We start from the raw sequence: 19,219 nt of genomic DNA on the forward strand, positions 1-19,219 counted from the left end.
GAAAAAGTTTTTGAGAAGAATCAGAGTCTAGGCTGGATAAGGGCACAGCGAGACTCCCTTCAGTGCGAGTGAAGAGTGAGGAACTTAGACAGGGTTACCGAAAGCAGAGAGCAAGGGGAGGTTTTCCAAGGGGTTTTTTTTTTTTTTCTTTTGGGAAGCGAACTGCTTCTTGCTTGGAGATAGAGTTGCAATTTTTGGGGTTCAGGCATCCCAGTGTCCCCCTGTCCTGGATTCAGACTTGGGATTGAAATATCAAGTGTTCTGAGGATGTAGCGAGGGAAGATGGAACGAATTGAGGGATGAATGACCGTGGGATAGGCGTACAACCCAACAGCCAGATCTTTTGAGACCCAGAATACAGTCCCTGCGCCCCCAAGCGAGAACCAGACGTGAAGCATGAAGCGACCTCCGTAAGTGTCCCTACTTCTGTACCAAACAGGATAAACAAGACGGTTTTTTAGAATCGCATTGAACCAGGCTTTTGCTGCAGGAGCCATACTGTACAGGAAAATTCGTTAACAGTCTGTGATGAGCGAAAATCCTCCAATTAATCTCCATGAATCGATCGTGGAGGAACTCAAACTATCTTATTGAGAACATGCTGGCAAGACAGCTTCTCCGTTCCCGATGTAGGTAATTTTCACGCCATGCTTGCAAGACATTTGGTACTGGCAGCATTGAAGGCATGACTGAGATTGATAAACAATGATTGCTCTCGGTGCTATTGTCAGAGAGGTAATCCATTGTTACTGTAGAAACGACGATGTAATAGGGCAGACATGGCGATTGTACGCCAGAGCGGGGGATGGGAGTAGGATAGCGACGGTTTTCACATCGGCAGGGCTTCTCCCCGTACCACAAGCGCTGGGGGGTGAGGTAGGGTGACATAGCAGCGATCGATACGATCAGGAGCCATGCGCTTGGTGGGATGTGAAAGAGGGGTGGTGCTCTGAGTCGTCTTACCAGGAGCAAGGCATCTATAGATCACCTGGTTAATAACGGCGGCGAAGTCAAAATTTTAAAGCCTCACTTACATCGCCGCGTGACGACGTTGGCCGTACCTGCGTACGTGTGTGCCACACCATCACACAGACACTGAATATTTAAACGATACAAGCATTGATAGGAATGACATGTGTCTGTAGATGGATATGTCTACTGTTAAGGTATGCTAGGTTGTCTGTGAAAAGGTATCTTTCCACATTCACCTGGTTTGCCTTTCCCCTGCAGCTGCACATTTCTCTGAAGTCCCTGATGCATCACAGAGGCGTGTGGGATAGCGGAGAGAGAAAGACGCCGAGATGAAATGTTCAGAACCCGGGGGAAATTATGCAGTAAACGCAATGGGGAAAGAGACGAAATGAGAAGATTGGAGCATACAGAAAATGCATGAACGATCCTGGAGGGCTAGCAGTGAGACCACGTTGGAAAGAACAACGCGATCGCTGCGTTCTCAAACTGAATCTCCACTTGGATTGCATCTTAGGATACGAGTACAGTTAGCAGAGTCCGCTGCAGCCGCCTGTATAACGCCGCGGTAACCCGACGTCCGCATATCTCCCCCTCACCCAGACGTGTAAGACGTGGGGAAGGCTTCCTGAGCCGCTATTCTTCCACACCCCTCGAAGTTCAGAAAAGGCTGTAATTCGCAACCAATGTGCTTAATACCTTTCCCTTCCTCTTCCAAAGACACCAGCCAGGACAACCTACCTATTCTCTGCCTTCTTTTTTAGTTTCTCTTGTAAACAGAAACACGAAGGGAGTGTGGGTGCTCACGGGAAATTAGTAAGGAAACTCATGATTCTTAACAAGATGCATAATTACTTTAATGAAATGAATAATAAGTAATTTAATTTCCTCGCAACCTGTAATGAAAAGAGGGAGGGTGCGGTTGCTTACTCGAATAAGTCCAGTCAAGTGCGGAGTTCATCAAGGGAAGCAAACGAGTCACACCGTCAACCCTGGGCCGTGCTGAAATTTCAAGCTTCTCTGATGGCACGCCTCCAGGTTCTTCTCTATCCCCTGGCCTCTGCTGCTCGTATTCAGCGGCCAGTGATTTGCTCAGCCTTCCCACGCCAGTAGCTCCCCTTAGCTCATCACAAGATTGGGGCACCAGCGCATAGCACAGCATTTTGGATCTGAGGCGAGTAAGTAATATGCCACGACCCTTTAAGGCAAATCACATCTCGCACCGCTTACTCGCTACGTATTTGAACACTCATGACCACTGTGGCCAGGGCCCAGTGTGGGATCGTTCATAGCCAGCACCAAAGGGTAGCTGGTCGCGGCCATAACTGATAGGGCTTGACATGCCCAACGTATTTCTGTTGGGAGTAATGTCCTTTATTAAAAGACTAGTCTTCCTGAGACGTGCGACGTATGACCTTCCTGGCCATTCCACTGGGTTGTGGTGAAGCCTTGTGCTCCACCAGTGCCTTCGGCACCATGGAAAAAGTACCCCTTGCGTGATCACGTACGGGGCTGGTGTCTGGGGCAAATTAGGGATAAGTGGTTTCCATCTATGGCCCACCACATTCGGAAACCCATTACAGGCAAAGCCAGTCACTTCCTGCCGTAGTTCCAATCACACGCTTTCGTAGCAGCAGTTCGTTCTATGGCTACTTGCATCGATCTGCAGCCCCCACAGTAGATTGCCCACTCCAATTGATTCCGATACTGCTCTGGCGTTGCAGCTTCAAGGGTATTGCCACTCGCTTCCCTGTGAGTGGCGCTCATGTTGTATTTTCGGCGTTCAGGTGTCAGGGAAGCATGTGCACAAAGTTCTATTAGAATGCTCTTTGCGCAGAAAGTCCAGCCACTCGATCGTCTGTTCTAACCGCAAAATCTGTCCACCATTCCTGTCTTGTGCCATTCGAGACCGTGCATTGCGTAAATGCCCGTTATAGCAGTCGACTCCAAAACTGCTGGCAGCAGGTAGGGAATCTGCCTCCATCTCGTCATCAGCTGTCCAGCCTAGCAATAGTGCCTCCTCCTCTCCCCTGCCTTGCAGTTCACTGTTCACTCATATGTCAGCACTGGAACGCGAGGTGCTTGACGACTGGTCAGGAAACCGTGTGTGATCTCAGCGGTCCGATGATTGCTGTGGTATGGGCGTTTGCTCATGCATTCCGCGATAGAAGGGCCGTGGTTCTTGACGCCTCGACAAAGAGGAGAGGCGTGTACCCAGCACACGTGGAATTTTCTGCCCACAGGCCTGTGCTTCTCAACACGGAAGTGGGAAGTAGTGTAGTGGAGGACCGTAAAAAGTACGCGTCGCGAAATCGGAGTGACTGGACATGGATGCACATCGATTTGTGGTCGCATTTGGATGCGCAAAACCGATTTTATAACATCGGTTTTGTAATATCGGTTTAAACTACTTCGAAATAATCGTGCAGTGTAGACGTACCCTAAGACATTTCAGGTAAATAGGATCTGCCCCTCCCACCCAAATTACTTGGAGGGTTTGAAACAGGCTACTGCAGGGGTTCTCAAACTGGGGGTCAGGACCCTCAGGGGGTCACGAGGTTATTATACAGGGAGTCACGAGCTGTCAACCTCCACCCCAAACCCCGCTTTGCCTCCAGCACTTATAATGGCGTTAAATATATAAAAAAGTGTTTTTAATTTATAAAGTGGGTCGCACTCAGAGACTTGCTATGTGAAAAGGGTCACCAGTAAAAAAGTTTGAAAGCCACTGGGCTAACGGAAGCTGTATCATTAGAACCTTGCTATCAGAGTCACCCCTATAGATCCATAACATAGCTCTCTCTCTCCCATAGAATCTTTGTCATTCTGACAGTTAACCAGTAAACAAAGTATATGATTTGGAATATATATTTTAAAAGCAATGCATGGAACTCCTATACAATGCCTCTGCTTGCAAATTGTGGGACAAAAAAATCTCTGTGAGCCACTTAAAAATATAGAAAAGAGACCAGAAGTAAGTAGTCACAAGGTCACTCTTCTGAGCATTTTTTGACTTAAATTAAAAAGATAAAAAATACAAGGGTAGCCATCACAATTTTCTAACTAATGGAAATGACAAAAGTTGTGATCATTCTGCCTCGAGAAATGAAGTAACTATTCAATAGAACATGCTCCAAACACTTGGACAAGGAAACTGCTATATGCAGGTTTTCAAAAGTGTCCAGCTCTTAAATAAAAGTGCCCAGATTTTCAAAAGTGAGAACAGTGGAAGCTTGCGGGTTCCGAGAACTTCTGGTCACTTCATTTAAGTGTCTAAATGGGAGCTGCTGGGGTTCAGCTGTTTTGAAAAATCTGGCCCTAAAATGATTGTTTCCATTCTCAACCTAAGCTTATTTTCTTGAAGAGAAGGTTTCTCAAAATAAAGTTTGACTTTTCTTTGAAGCACAAAGAGACTGGATTGTCTACATTTATTCCAGAGTCATCACAGTTAGATGGACATTTAAAAAGTTTTACCATTCAGTTTGGAAGCAGTCAAGGGTTCTGACCATCCCCATTCTGACCAGAAAATTGCAAAGAAAGTCATCCACAACTTCAGGTATTTTAGACACTGAATGCTTAGAAGTCAGAACAGATCGCTGAGCCTGAAATGAAAAAAATTAGTATTTGTTATTTTAAATATGTGCAATCCCAGAAAAAGATACAAGAATCCATTACTTCCTAGCCTATAATCCAATCCCGGGGCCACTCTCCATCCAATAGTCATTGGAATAAAACAATGTAAGACATCTAAACCATTTGTGTGAAAGTGTGATGCTGTGTATAAGAAAGATGACCATTTATATCACTGTTACACTTTGTATAAGATTTATGGAAATTGTGTATCATGTAAGGCGTCAATGGTAAAGTTACAATAAAGTATAATTATCCTGGTTAAATCCACATATCATGTTTGTATTTGAAGTTATGAATATTGGCTGTGTTTTATTCCTGATGATTGATATCCACCAGATGGATTTACATCAAGGCTAGAAAGCTATGTATTGATGGCCCATCAAAGACCCTCAGCTCTCACAAGGGGCCATTGAAGAAAACTCATCCCATCTAGTAGGTCTTCTTGCAGATGCCTCAGACAGCGCGATGCCGATGACTCACCCCTGTGATTCAGCAAACCACGTAAGAACATGTGATATGCTCATGTGGCCCGGGACTCCATCTTGGGCCAGTAATTTTCCACATGCAGGGGCTATGGGCTTTGTTTGGGATAGTAACATAAGAAAGCTATGTATTGATGGCCCATCAAAGACCCTCAGCTCTCACAAGGGGCCATTGTGTCATTCTCAGTGTGGCTTATTCCAGGAACCCAGTCACAGAAGGATATTACTAAAAAGCAATTTCATTATTGTTCAGAGGTGGAGTTTATTCATATAGATATGAAGTAGAATGTCAGAATGACCTCTTTTCTGGATACAAACAAACACATGTACATGGCAAGTAACTAGAGATGTAGCTTCAACATTTGCACTTCGGAATGAAAATTTGGAAGGCCTCTGAAGTTTTAGCCTTAGAAGGTGTATATGGTCTTTTTATAAAATAAAGTAACCACACAAGACTATAAGTGTGATGCAAATAATTCCATATAATATTCTACAAGTTTTACAACAAAATTGCAATAAGCTGCCTCTTTGGGCTATTTTCAGAGATTGAGAGAGATGTTTGACACAAACAGGATTTTAGACTGAGATTGCTCTATTCCACAGGTACTGTAAAGTAACGCTCCCACCTGTACCTGTCCCTCTCAATCTTTAAACAGTTAGTACTGCAGTTAATAGTGTATAGTAGTGGTGGGCAACCTGCGGCCTGTCAGGGTAAATCACTAGTGAGCCGCGAGACCGTTTGTTTACATAGACTATCCGCAGGCACGGCCGCCTGCAGCTCCTAGTGGCTGTGGTTCAGCATTCCCGGCCAATCAGAGCTGCGGGAAGTTGCAGTCAGAGCATGCCGCTTCCTGCAGCTCCCATTTGCCGGGAACGGCCAACCGCAGCCAGTAGGAGCTACGGGTGGCTGTGCCCCTGGAAGGTCAATGTAAACACACTGTCTCGCAGCCCATCAGCAGATTACCCTGACAGGCTGCAAGTTGCTCACCACCGGCCTAGAGCCTGGACAGAAACAGGAGGAAAATCCCCAATACAACCTACCCTAAATCTCATATGATACAAACTGCATCTTTAATTGAAATGGTAGTATTAATTGAATATAAAGGACCAAGGTCCTCAATTATGTGCAACAGGCTATAATTAATAGTATATGCTTAGCGCCAAAGCACACTCCAGAGTGGCAGTGTTTTGACTTACTAGAGCTGTACCACAGACAGATACACTCTAGTTGTGAGAATGCCGTGGCTGTATAGAATGTCTGCTGTCATAGAACGGTCTCCTTTCTATACTCCTGCTGTTCTTTTGGCCCAATTCAAGTAAATGCCCAACTGTGACACATCCAAAGACTACCTAGGAGAGTAAGGCACCTCACCATCACCTATTCTTAACGTGCAGAAATCTTGTTTGTACCTGCTGTGCATGCTGAAGAAGGCAGTGCAGAAGGGGGAAGAAAATTGGCAGCATATGACCTCCAGAGAAGAAAGAGGAGAACCCATATAACCTCAGCGCAGATAGAGATAAGCAACCATTTTCAGGCTCCCTGCACAGGTATTACAGCGGTGAATGGTTTGGAAGAGATATCGGAGGGAAGGGATCAGGAGACCTCATTGATAGGAAGGCATGGGATGCATTGTACTAGGCATGGGGGTTCCACGACCACCACTCCCAAGAGGAGGAAATGGGTAGTGGTGGTCGGGGACTCTGTCCTAAGGGAGACGGAGTCATCCATCTGCCGTCCAGACCAGGAAGCGCGAGAAAGTGTGTTGCTTGCCTGGAGCTAGAATTCATGATGTGACGGAGTGTCTGCCAAGACTGATCAAGCCCTCAGACCGATACTCCTTCCTACTTCTCCATGTAGGCACCAATGATACTGCCGAGATTGACCTTCAGTGGGTCATTGTAGGTGGCTCTGGGAAGAAGGTTAAAGGAGTTTAAGGTACATGTCATGTTCTGTTCCATTCTCCCTGTTGAAGGAAAAGGCCCAAGTAGGGACCATCAAATTGTGGAAGTAAATGCGTGGTTGCATAGATGGTGTCAGAGGGTGGGTTTTGGATTCTTTGACCATGGGATGTTGTTCCAGGAAGGAGAATTGCTAGAAAGTGATGGGATCCACCTAATGAAGAGAGGGAAGAGCATCTTCATAGGCAGGCTCGCTAACCTAGTGAGGAGGGCTTTAAACTAGATTCGCCGGAGGCTGGTGACCTAAGTCCTGAGGTAAGTGGGCAAGTGGGATACCAGGAGGAAACACAAGGAGGAGGGTGCAACATAGGAGGCCTCCTTCTTCATATTGAGAAAGTATGACAATCAACTGTATCTCTACCCTGATATAATGCTGTCCTCGGGAGCCAAAAAAATCTTACTGTGTTACAGGTGAAACAATCTTATATCGACTTGCTTTGATCCGCCGGAGTGCGCAGCCCTGCCCCCCCAGAGAACTGCTTTACTGCGTTATATCCGAATTTGTGATATATGGGGTCACGTTATATCAGGGTAGAGGTGTAGTTATCTTAGGTGCTTGTACACGAATGCAAGAAGCCTGGGAAACAAACAGGAGGAATTGGATGTCCTGGCACAGGCAAGGATTGGACTAACAGGGGTAACTCACATGACTGGAGCACTGTCACTGATGAGTATAAGCTGTTCAGGAAGGACAGGCGGGGGAGAAAAGGTGGAGGAATTGCATTGTATGTAAGAGAGCAGTATGATGGCTCAGAGCTTCAGTATGGAGCCGGAGAAAAGCCTGTCTTTGGGTTAAGTTTAGAGGCAAGAGCAACAAGGGTGATATCACGGTGGACGTCTGCTGTAGACCACCAGACCAGGAGGGTGAAGTAGATGAGGCTTTCACTACTAACAGAAGTTTTCAGATCACAGGCCCTGGTTCTCATGGGAGACTTCAATTTCCGTGACATCTGCTGGGAAAGCAATACAGCAGTGCACACACATACCAGGAAGTTTTTGGAGAGTGTTGGGGACAACTTCCTGGTGCGAGTGCTGGAGGAACCAACTAGGGGCCGTGCTCCTCTTGACCTGCTGCTCACAAACAGAGAAGAAATATTAGGGGAAGTAGAAGTGGGTGGCAACCTCAGCAGCAGTGACCATGAGATGATCGAGTTCAGGATCCTGACAAAAGGAAGAAAGGATAGCAGCAGAATATGGACCCTGGACTACAGAAAAGCAGACTTTGACTCCCTCAGAGGGTTGATGGGCAGGATCCCCTGGGAGGCTAGTATAAAAGTGAAAGGAGCCCAGCAGAGCTGCCTGCATTTTAAAGAAGCCTTTATAGGCACGGACAACCCTCTGCATGTGCAGAAGATAGCACATATGGCAAATGACCGCTGGTTTAAAAAAAAATCTTCCGTTGAGCTTACACAACAAAGAAAGCTTACCAAAAAGTGGAACGTGGTCGATGAGACTAGGACGGAGTTATACCAATATGTTGAATGGGGTGAATCAGGAAGGGAAAATGGCAATTGGCGGTTGCGCTAGCCAAGGGTGAAAAAGATAACAAGAAAGATTTCTATGGGTATGTTTAGTAACAGAGTGTCGGGCATTGTGGACCTTTTCTGACATGGGGGAGGCAAACGCCTAGTGACAATGTGCGGAAAAGCTCAGTCCTCTGTCATAACAGATAGTTAAGGGTTAATGTCTCTTTTCCTGTAAGGTTAGAGCTCAGTAACCTGGCTTACTGCCGAGGACCAATTAAGGACAAGTACTTTCAACTTGGTGGGAGGGGAAGTCTTTTGTTTGTTGCTCTTTCTTTTGGGGTTGTCCGCTCTGGACTAGATGGAGATGTCTCAGCTCTCTAAAATCTTTCGAATCTCAGTCTCTCATGTTTCAAACTTGTAAGTAACAGCCAGGAAGCAGGTTAGTCTTTTATTTTTGTTGTCTCCACTATGTAACTGTCTTTTTTGCTGAGCGGATTTTACTCTGTTTGCTGTAACTTAACCTAGGCTAGCGGGGGTTCCTTCTGTGCTATATGATCTGATTACTGTAAAGTATTTTCCTCTGATTTACGAGCGATTTTTACTTTTCTTTCTTTAATTACGCTTTCTTTTTAAGAACTGATTGATTTTTCCTTGTTTTAGCTCAAGGGATGATTTGACTACCGGGGATGGTGGGGGACAGGAGGCGTATGTATTTCTCCTTGTTTTTAAGCTTCCACCAGCTTTGGATCTGCTTCACCAAGGTATGGTAAGTCCTAAGGCACCAGGGGGGGAAGTTTGGGGGACAGAGTGCTCAAGCATGGACTTTGGATTGTGGCAGTGTACGAGATCTAGTATATTAGCTTAAATGTCTTGCAGGCCCATCTTACTAAATTCAGAGTGGGAAGGATTGACTACTCATGCTTTTGTCTCTTGTCTTCAGACAAGTCTGTCCAGACTGCTGCCTGTTGCATCCGATAGGGTGAGGGAGCAGCCCCCGCGGTGAAGAACAGGTTAAGGACCATTTAGAAAAGCTAGACTGCACAATTGTCCATGGGACCAGATCTATGCATCAAGAGTGGCTCGAGGGGTTGCTGATGTGATTGCAGAGCATTGGCCATTATCTTTGAAAACTTGTGGCGAGCGGGGGAGGTCCTGGGCAATTGGAAAAAGGCAAAGATAGTGCCCATCTTTAAAAAATGGAAGAAGGCGAATCCGAGGAACTACAGATGGGTCAGCCTCACCTCAGTCCCCGGAAAAATCATAGAGCTGGTCTTCCAGGAATCCATTTTGAAGCACTTAGAGGAGAGGAAGATGATCAGGAACAGTCAACATGGATTCATGAAGGGCAAGTCATGCCTGCCCAACCTGACTGCCTTTTATGATGAGATAACTGACTCTGTATATATGGAGAAAGCAGTGGATGTAATGTACCTTCACTTTAGCAAAGTTTTTGATAAAGCCTCCCACAGTATTCTTGCCAGCAAGTTAAAGTAGTACGGATTGAATGAATGGACTACAAGATGGATAGAAAGCTGGTTAGATCATCGGACACAATGGGTAGTGATTAATGACTCAATGTCTAGTTGGCAGAGTGCCCCAGGTGTTGTTCCTGGGGCCAGTTTTGTTCAACATCTTCATTAATGATCTGGATGATAGGATGGATTGCACCCTCAGCAAGTTCGCGGATGGCACTAAACTGGGGGGGGGCGGAGACGTAGATAAGCTGGAGGGTAGGGATAGGGTCCAGAGTGACCTAGACATATTGGAGGATTGGGCCAAAAGAAATCTGATGAGGTTCAACAAGGACAAGTGCACAGTTCTGCACTTAGGATGGAAGAATCCTATGCACTATTACAGGCTGGACACCGATTGGCTAAGCAGCAGTTCTGCAGAAAAGGACCTGGGGATTACAGTGGATGAGAAGCTGGATATGAGCCAACAGTGTGCCCTTGTTGCCAAGAAGGCTAACAGCATTTTGGACTGCATTAGTAGGAGCATTACCAGCAGATCAAGGGAAGGGATTATTACCCTCTATTCGGCACTAGTGAGACTACATCTGTAGTACTGGATCCAGTTTTGGGGGCCCCATTACAGAAAAGATGTGGACAAATTAGAGAAAATGCAGTGGAGGGCAACAAAAATTATTAGGGGGCTGGGGCACATGACTTATGAAGAGAGGCTGAGGGAATTAGACTTATTTAGTCTGCAGAAGAGAAGGATGAGTGGGGATTTGATAGCAATCTTCAACTACCTGAAGGGGGGTTCCAAAGAGGACGGATCTAGACTGTTCTCAGTGGTGGCAGATGACAGAACAAGGAGCAATGGTCTCAAGGTGCAGTGGGGGAAGGTCTAGCTTGGATATTAGGAAAAACTATTTCACTAGGATGGTGGTGAAGCACTGGAATGGGTTACCTAGGAAAGTGGTGGAATCTTCATCCTTAGAGGTTTTTTAAGGCCCGGCTTGACAAAGCCCTGGCTGGATGATTTAGTTAGGGTTGGTCCTGCTTTGAGCAGGGGGTTGGACTAGATGACCACCTGAGGTTTCTTCCAACCCTAATCTTCTATGATTCTACATTGTAGATCACCCTTAAAAACACTAGCCTTCAGCAACACAAGCTTCCAGTCCTTACTCTCAGTATAGATTAGCAACAAGCACAAACCAATCCCCAAGTCTTGCACACATTCCCTGTTGTGTCCAATCCCTGATCTGCTAAACACTCACGAGAGTTTTTCGGGGCCCCTGGAGTGGGGTCCTTCACTCGCTCAGGGGCCCCCGGAAAACTCTCGCAGGGCCCGGGCCCCCGGAGCTTCTTCTGCTCTGGGTCTTCAGCGGCAATTCGGCGGCGGGGGTCCTTCCGCTTGAGGACCCGTAGCCAAAGTGCCCCGAAGACCCACGGCGCGGGGTCCTTGCACCCCGAGACCTGCCGCCGAAGTTCCAGGTCTTCAGCGGCAATTCGGCAGTGGGGGGGTCCTTCTGCTCAGGGACCCGCTGCCAAAGTGCCCTGAAGACCCGCGGCGGGGGGTCCTTCCGCCCAGGGACCTGTTGCCAAAGTGCTTCGGCGGCGGGAGACTCCAAGCCTCCTGAATCCTCTGGGCAGCCCTGCAAATTCCTTGATCAGTACCCCGGTGCAGGGACAAAAGGGGGCTCTGCTAAGCCTGCCTCTCCAGTCCAGAAGCGTGGCGGCTGTGGGTGGGGGGAAGAGACAATGAATGCTGGTGGGACGCTCCTCTCGATGAGGAATGGTATCGCTGAGGCGGGGACACATGCATAGGTCCCAATGCAGGTTTTCCCTGAGATCGGGGTACTGCGGGAGCCAGTGAGAGGGCAGTATCAGAAGTGTCAGGATCTCCTGAGCTGCTTGAAGGGCGTCAGGTATCAACAGCATCTGAAGCTGGCTGGGGCCTGCACCACTATCTGGAGTTCCAGGCAAATCATGGGATGGGCTTCACAACTTGACTTGAGCTGGGGCCCAATTTCTGGCACTGATGTATGTAGCGAGTATACTCACATAATATGGAATAGACATTAGCAAGCACTCAAAGAAGAATCACACAATACTTAATTTATATGTGAATAGAGAAACGTTTGTCTGAAAAAAAGCCTGCTTTTCACTTTTGCTGGCTGAACGGCCCCTAGATACAGACCATAAAAACATAATTCAGTTTAAATACTTAATTCCTTACACATGTAATGAGCAGCAGTTTTAAAACAAATAAAAGAAAGTTCTTCACACAGCGCAGTCAACCTGTGGAACGCCTTGCCTGAGGAGGTTGTGAAGGCTAGGACTATAATAGGGTTTTAAAGAGAACTAGATAAATTAATGTAGGTTAAGTCCATTAATGGCTATTAGCCAGGATAGGTAAGGAATGGTGTCCTAGCCTCAGAGTGTGGAGATAGATGGCAGGAGAGAGATCCAGGACTGGCGCTAGGATTTTGAATGCCCTAGGCGGATGGCAATTTCGCCGCCCCACGCGCTGGTCCTGTGGCTCCGGTGGAGCTGCCGCAGTGGTGCCTGTGGAGGGTCCAGTGCTCTGCGGCTCCGGTGGAGCTGCCGCAGTCATGCCTGCGCGCGGTCCACCGGAGCCGCGCGATCAGCCGTCTGTCCGCAGGCACGACTGCGGCAGCTCCATCCAAGCTGCGGACCAGCGGACCACCCGCAGGCACCACTGCGGCAGCTCCACGGGAGCTGCCAGCCGCCCCCTCTGGTGGCGCCCTGACCCAAGGGACACCCTGGGCTGCTGGCTGCCGCGGCAGCGCCCTGACCCAGGGGACACCCTGGGCTGCCGGCTGCTGCGGCGGCGCCCTGATCCAGGGGCCTCCTGGGCTGCCGGCTGCCGCGGCGGCGTCCTGACCCAGGGGACACCCTGGGCTGCCGGCTGCCGCGGCGGCGCCCTGATCCAGGGGGCTCCTGGGCTGCCGGCTGCTGCGGCGGCGTTCTGACCCAGGGGACACCCTGGGCTGCTGGCTGCCGTGGCGGCGCCCTGATCCAGGGGGCTCCTGGGCTGCCGGCTGCCGCGGCGGCGTTCTGACCCAGGGGACACCCTGGGCTGCCGGCTGCTGCGGCGGCGCCCTGATCCAGGGGGCTCCTGGGCTGCCGGCTGCCGCGCGGCGTTCTGACCCAGGGGACACCTGGTTTGCTGGCTGCTGCGGCGGCGCCCTGATCCAGGGGGTCCTGGGGCTGCCGGCTGCCGCGGCGGCACCCTGACCAGGGGACTTCCTGGGCCCGATGCCCCGGCTGCTGCGGCCGGCGGCCCTGACCCAGGGACATCCCTGGGCTGCCGGCTGCCCAGCGGCGGGCTGGCGCCTGATCCAGGGGGCTCCTGGGCTGCCGGCTGCCGCGGGCCGGCACCCTGACCAGGCACGGGAGCTGCCTGCCGCCCCCTCCAGGGGCGCCCTGACCCAGGGGACACCCTGGGCTGCTGGCTGCCGCGGCGGCGCCCTGATCCAGGGGGTTCCTGGGCTGCTGGCTGCCGTGGCGGCGTTCTCACCCAGGGGACACCCTGGGCTGCCGGCTGCTGCGGCGGCGCCCTGACTCAGGGGACAACCTGGGCTGCCGGCTGCCACAGGGGCGCCCTGACCCAGGGGACACCCTGGGCTGCCGGCTGCCGCGGCGGCGTCCTGACCCAGGGGACATCCTGGGCTGCCGGCTGCCGCGGTGGCGCCCTGACCCAGGGGACAACCTGGGCTGCCGGCTGCCGCGGCGGCGCCCTGATCCAGGGGGCTCCTGGGCTGCCGGCTGCCGTGGCGGCGTCCTGACCCAGACTCCCTCTCTGTTCTAGCAGCAGGGCACACAACCATAGGCTGCTTGCAGGCCCTTAAGACAGTTTTAAAACACTGGGCCACATTTATCCCTAGCAAAACCCACTATAGTCAATGGGACTCTGCCAGATATTAATTTGATTCACATAGTACGGCGGCATCTAGCTAATACCTTAGGAGTTATTTCAAGGGCTAGGCCTGGGCAAGGAACTGTTCAGAAGCACTGTATGGATAGAAATCATCATCGACTGGACTGGACTTTAAGAGACCTGAGTTCAATTCCTGGTCCTACCACAGTCTTGTTGTATGATGCCAGGCTAGTCACTTAATCTATCCTGAATCTCAGTTTCCCCATCCAAAAAATGGGGATAGCAAGCCTGCCCAATAAAAACTTTGGGACTGCTTCACACCTAGTGTGTCATAGTACCATCTGCTGGTTATCACAATTTTCTGTCCAAGGCATGGTAAAAGAAACTCCAGACAAGATTGGAGGTGGTAAAACAGAGACTGTCAAGAAAATGCATTAGAAGAGATTCCTTCAAAACTTATTCAGCTGGAAGCAAGGAAGGAAGAAAGAAACAGGAAAGTGCAGAATTTTGGACAGTAGGCTCAAATTAAATGAAATCTATGAAGGCAGAATACAAATTAATTTTAAGTGAATTTGACTGTTCACATAGGACACAGAAGAAGAATCCAGAAATGAAGCGTTCCTGCAGCCTCAGGTAATCCAAAGCTATTTTCTTTTATGAAAAATATCTAGATTCAAAACTTCTTGGACAAGACATAGAAGAGGTGATTAACCCATCTAAAAGGCTCTACATCATTTTTATATAGAAAGAAGATTAAAAATACATCCAGAGGAAACACCTCCATCATAATCCTGCTTGCTTTGTGTAAGTTAGGATTCTGGCTCTAGCTCTAGCTCGCACTGGGACTGTGCTGGTTAGATTCATAGACTCTAGGACTGGAAGGGACCTCAAGAGGTCATCAAGTCCAGTCCCCTACCCTCATGGCAAGACCAAATACTGTCTAGACCATCTCTGACAGACACTTATCTAACCTACTCTTAAATATCTCCAGAGATGAAGATTCCACAACCTCCCTAGGCAATTTATTCCAGCAGAACTGGACACAATACTCCAGTTGAGGCCTAACCAGCGCAGAGTAGAGCGGAAGAATGACTTCTCGTGTCTTGCTCACAACACACCTGTTAATGCATCCCAGAATCACGTTTGCTTTTTTTGCAACAGCATCACACTGTTGACTCATATTTAGCTTGTGGTCCACTATAACCCCTAGATCCCTTTCTGCCATACTCCTTCCTAGACAGTCTCTTCCCATTCTGTATGTGTGAAACTGATTGTTCCTTCCTAAGTGGAGCACTTTGCATTTGTCTTTATTAAACTTCATCCTGTTTACCTCAGACCATTTCTCCAATTTGTCCAGATCATTTTGAATTTTGACCCTGTCCTCCAAAGCAGTTGCAATCCCTCCCAGTTTGGTATCATCTGCAAACTTAATAAGCGTACTTTCTATGCCAACATCTAAGTCGTTGATGAAGATATTGAACAGAGCGGTCCCAAAACAGACCCCTGCGGAACCCCACTTGTTATACCTTTCCAGCAGGATTGGAAACCATTAATAACTACTCTCTGAGTACGGTTATCCAGCCAGTTATGCACCACCTTATAGTAGCCCATCTAAATTGTATTTGCCTAGTTTATCGATAAGGATATCATGCGAGACCGTATCAAATGCCTTACTAAAGTCTAGGTATACCACATCCACCGCTTCTCCCTTATCCACAAGACTCGTTATCCTATCAAAGAAAGCTATCAGATTGGTTTAGACACGATTTGTTCTTTACATCCATGCTGGCTATTCCCTATCACCTTACACCTTCCAAGTGTTTGCAGATGACTTAAAGAGTTCAATGGAAAAGCTTTGGACTAGAGAAAAAAGAAAAAAAAAAAAAAGAAAAGAAAAGAAAAGAGAGAAAAAAGAAAAAATTTAAAATTAATAAATAAAATAACAAAAAAATAAAATAATAAAAAAAGAAGAAGAAAAAAAGACGTCATGGGATTATAGCGATTCTGGTACATATGACAACTGAGAGAGACTTATGTGGTCGAGGGAAAAATTCAAATTACCCAGAAATAGTGGGCCCACTCTCCATACAGCCTCAACCACTGTGACCCACAGTGATTTTTAATTTGTTCCTCTCGTTTTCTATATTTATCTCTAAACCTTACACCACTTTCCTCTTCGCATTTCGATTATGTTGGCATTCCTCGACTCTCGTGTAAGACCAAAACAAGAATCATAAGGCATCTCTACCTTTCACGTTTTCCTGTTACTGTTTTCTCCCTCCTCACTGAGCGTGGCCTACCTCTGTCCTTGGTTTATCTTGCTATCTATGTATTGATAAAAAGTCTTCTCGGTTCCCTTTATTCCTAGTAAGTTTTGAGCTCTATTTTGTGCACTTTGCCTTTCTATTTGTCTCGTGCCTGTGTGTTTGCCTTATTATCCGGTCTCTATCTTTCCTAGTTTCCCTTTTTATATTGACCCCTTTGATAGAGAGGTCCGTGGTTAAGCCCTTAGGTGGTCTATTGGCCGACATTTTCTAGCTCTTCCTACCCAGACGTTAGCTTGCTTTTGGCCTTAATAGTGTCCCTTTGAAATAACTGCCAACTCTTCTCTCCGTGCCATGTTTTATAATGTGCCACTTCCATGTCTTGAGAGTTCCTGCCCGGATAGTGGATTTTACTCTAACATGGCTGGTCCTGAGACATTATCCAAAATACCGATTTCTTGCCTGAATCCCAATATGAGCCCCTCGGTGTGCTCGTATTTTGCCGGTGTACTATCCTCCTTACAGACTTTTTATATTTCTAGCAAGGTTGAAAAGTCTCTGCGTTGTAACCTGTTCTGACTTGATTGTTCTACAAATAGGGAGAGACTAATGAGAATGTTGAAAGTTGAAGGTTTTGGTGAATGGATCATGTCACTTCAATCGAGTTTGCGATTTGGATGTCCGTGCCTGCGTGTTATGCCAACATATCGGATAGGAGGGTCCGGGGTCCTCACCAAAGGTGTATGGCTGTTTGGATGATTTCAGTTGTTTAAAAAGCTCATCACCTCTTCACCTGGCTAGGTGGCTTATAGTAGATCTAGACGACACTTGTTTTTATTTTAGCCTAACCAGGGACTCTTCAACCTCCATCTCCCCCTTGTCCATCTCTTACCCTTCAGTCAGTCCAAGTGTGTACATTTTTAACATATAAGGCAACACCTCCTCCCTTTTCCCCTGTCTATCCTTCCTGAGCAAGCTGTACCCATCCACACCAACATTCAATCATGTGTATTATTCCACCAAGCTTCAGTGATGCCAACAATGTCATAGTTGTATTTATTTAGTAGCACTTCCAGTTCTTCCTGCTTATTACCCATACTTCTCGCATTTGTATATAGGCAGCTAAGATACTGATTTGATCTTGCCTCCCAGGATTCAGGAGTCATACCTAGCTCCCTAGGAGAGACAGCTCAGTGGTCTGAGCATTGGCCTACTAAACCCACGGTTGTGAGCTCAATCCTTGAGGGGGCCATTTGGGGCAAAAATCAGTACTTGGTCCTGCTAGTGAAGACAGGAGGCTGGACTTGATGACCTTTCAAGGTCCCTTCCAGTTCTAGGAGATAGATATAGCTCAATTTATTTAATTGGCCCCTATTCCCACTGTATTCAAGCAGAAAACTCAAATGGAGGAGAATCTGCACCATTATCGTTTGCAGGAACACATCTTTAAATCACAGCACTAGTATTTTCCTTCCTACAGGATCAGAAGTGGGCAAACTACAGGCCATAGGACCCTCCTGCCCAGCCCTGAGCTCTTGCCCCAGGGAGGCTAGTCCCCAGCCCGTTCCCCGCTGTTCTCCCTTCCCCACAGCCTCAGCTCGCCCCAGCACCAGTGTAATGCTCTGGGCGGTGGCGGCACTGTGAGCTCTTGCCAGACGGGGCAACTGCAGAGCTATGGCCTGAGCTGGTGCTCTGTACTGCACAACAGCGTGACTCCCTGCCCTAGTGCTCTGGGTGGCGCAGCTGTAGCACCGCCAGCCACTGGTGCTCTAGGCAACACAGTAAGGGGGCAGGGAGAGTTGGATAGAGGGCAAGGGAATTCCGGGTGGTGGTGTGGATAGGGTCAGAGTAGTCAGAGGGCAGGGAACAAGGGGGTTGAATGGGGGCATGGGGTCCCGGGGGCAGTCAAGAAGGAGAGGAGGGGGTTGGATTGGGCAGGGGATCCAGGGGCAATCAGAGAACAGGGAGAAGGGATGCTTGGATGGGGCAGGGGTCCTGGGGGGGCAGTCAGGAATGAGGAGGGAGTGGTCAGATGGAGCAGCAGGGGACAGTCAGGGGTGGGGGGGGTTGGAGAGGGCAGAAGTCCCAGGGGGCAAGAAGCAGGAGGGGTCGGATAGGGGGCAGGGGATAGGCAATGCCTGGCTGTTTGGGGAGGCACATGCCCCAGACTTTGGAAACGCAATGCAGCCCTCAGGCCACAAAGTTTTCCCACCCCTGCCCAAGATTATGGCTATTAACACATCCTAGCTGTTTGGCACACAGTAGTCTTGGTTTACTAAAAGTGCCAGTTATTAAAATTAAGACAATTGCTTCTCTGCTTAATGCCTATGTTTGATCTTCTTAGAAGAAAATGAAAGCCATAAACATAAACTGTAAATAACCATGATTTCTACATTGAGGGTGTAGGCTGTATAATGCTTTACTATACTTTGGATACCTAATTGATCTATGCACCACAATTGCATAAATACTGCATTTCCTTAAAGTCTGCATTTAAATAGTGGATGAAATTCTTTTATTATATTGGGTGCAAAATATACAGCAATTGAACTGAAGCTACAGGGGAAGCATAGGTGTGCCAGGACATTAGTTTATGGTGGAATTTAACCAAGACAGAGGGATTACCACTTGCGAAACATGCCAGGAAATCTCAGGGCTACAGATATTCATTGCCTCAGTTTTGCTTCATATAAAGATGAGAGTTTCTTAGCACAGTGTGAGGACGTTGATTCAGTAGGCAATCAGAGAGAAGACTAGTACTTGCTGAGTCATCAAAACCACTTGTTTCAACACCTGGGTTATCTAGTAAATGAGCACTGAACAACCTAGCAGATACACCTCATAAAATATGCAGTAAACATTTAATTATGAAAGCATTAAGGCCAACAAGTGTGATTAAAAATACCGTTGTTTTGCACTACAGATCCTACCATCTAATGAAAATTGACATACGCTGTTGACAAAAACTATGATTTACAGTGAAAATTGTATTAAATATCTCAATACCAAGTCCAGAATCAAAGAGAAACCTTTTAGCTAGAACACAAAATCATATTGAACTTGAGGCTAACTATGGGCATGGTGCTTTTTGCTGTTG

The 19,219-nt window shown here is 47.8% G+C and overlaps 1 protein-coding gene across 1 annotated transcript in view; it reads right to left on the reverse strand.

Annotated features, from left to right (window-relative positions):
* Positions 1-19,219, reverse strand: part of SPAG16 (sperm associated antigen 16) — an 868,104-nt gene that overhangs the window by 840,108 nt on the left and 8,777 nt on the right. The window contains exon 4 of the mRNA XM_032800034.2: positions 4,444-4,571. Within this exon, the coding sequence (XP_032655925.1) occupies positions 4,444-4,571 (128 nt within the window). The remainder of the gene's footprint in view (positions 1-4,443; positions 4,572-19,219) is intronic.

Source organism: Chelonoidis abingdonii, chromosome 10, assembly GCF_003597395.2.
Source record: "Chelonoidis abingdonii isolate Lonesome George chromosome 10, CheloAbing_2.0, whole genome shotgun sequence".
NCBI lineage: Eukaryota > Metazoa > Chordata > Testudines > Testudinidae > Chelonoidis > Chelonoidis abingdonii.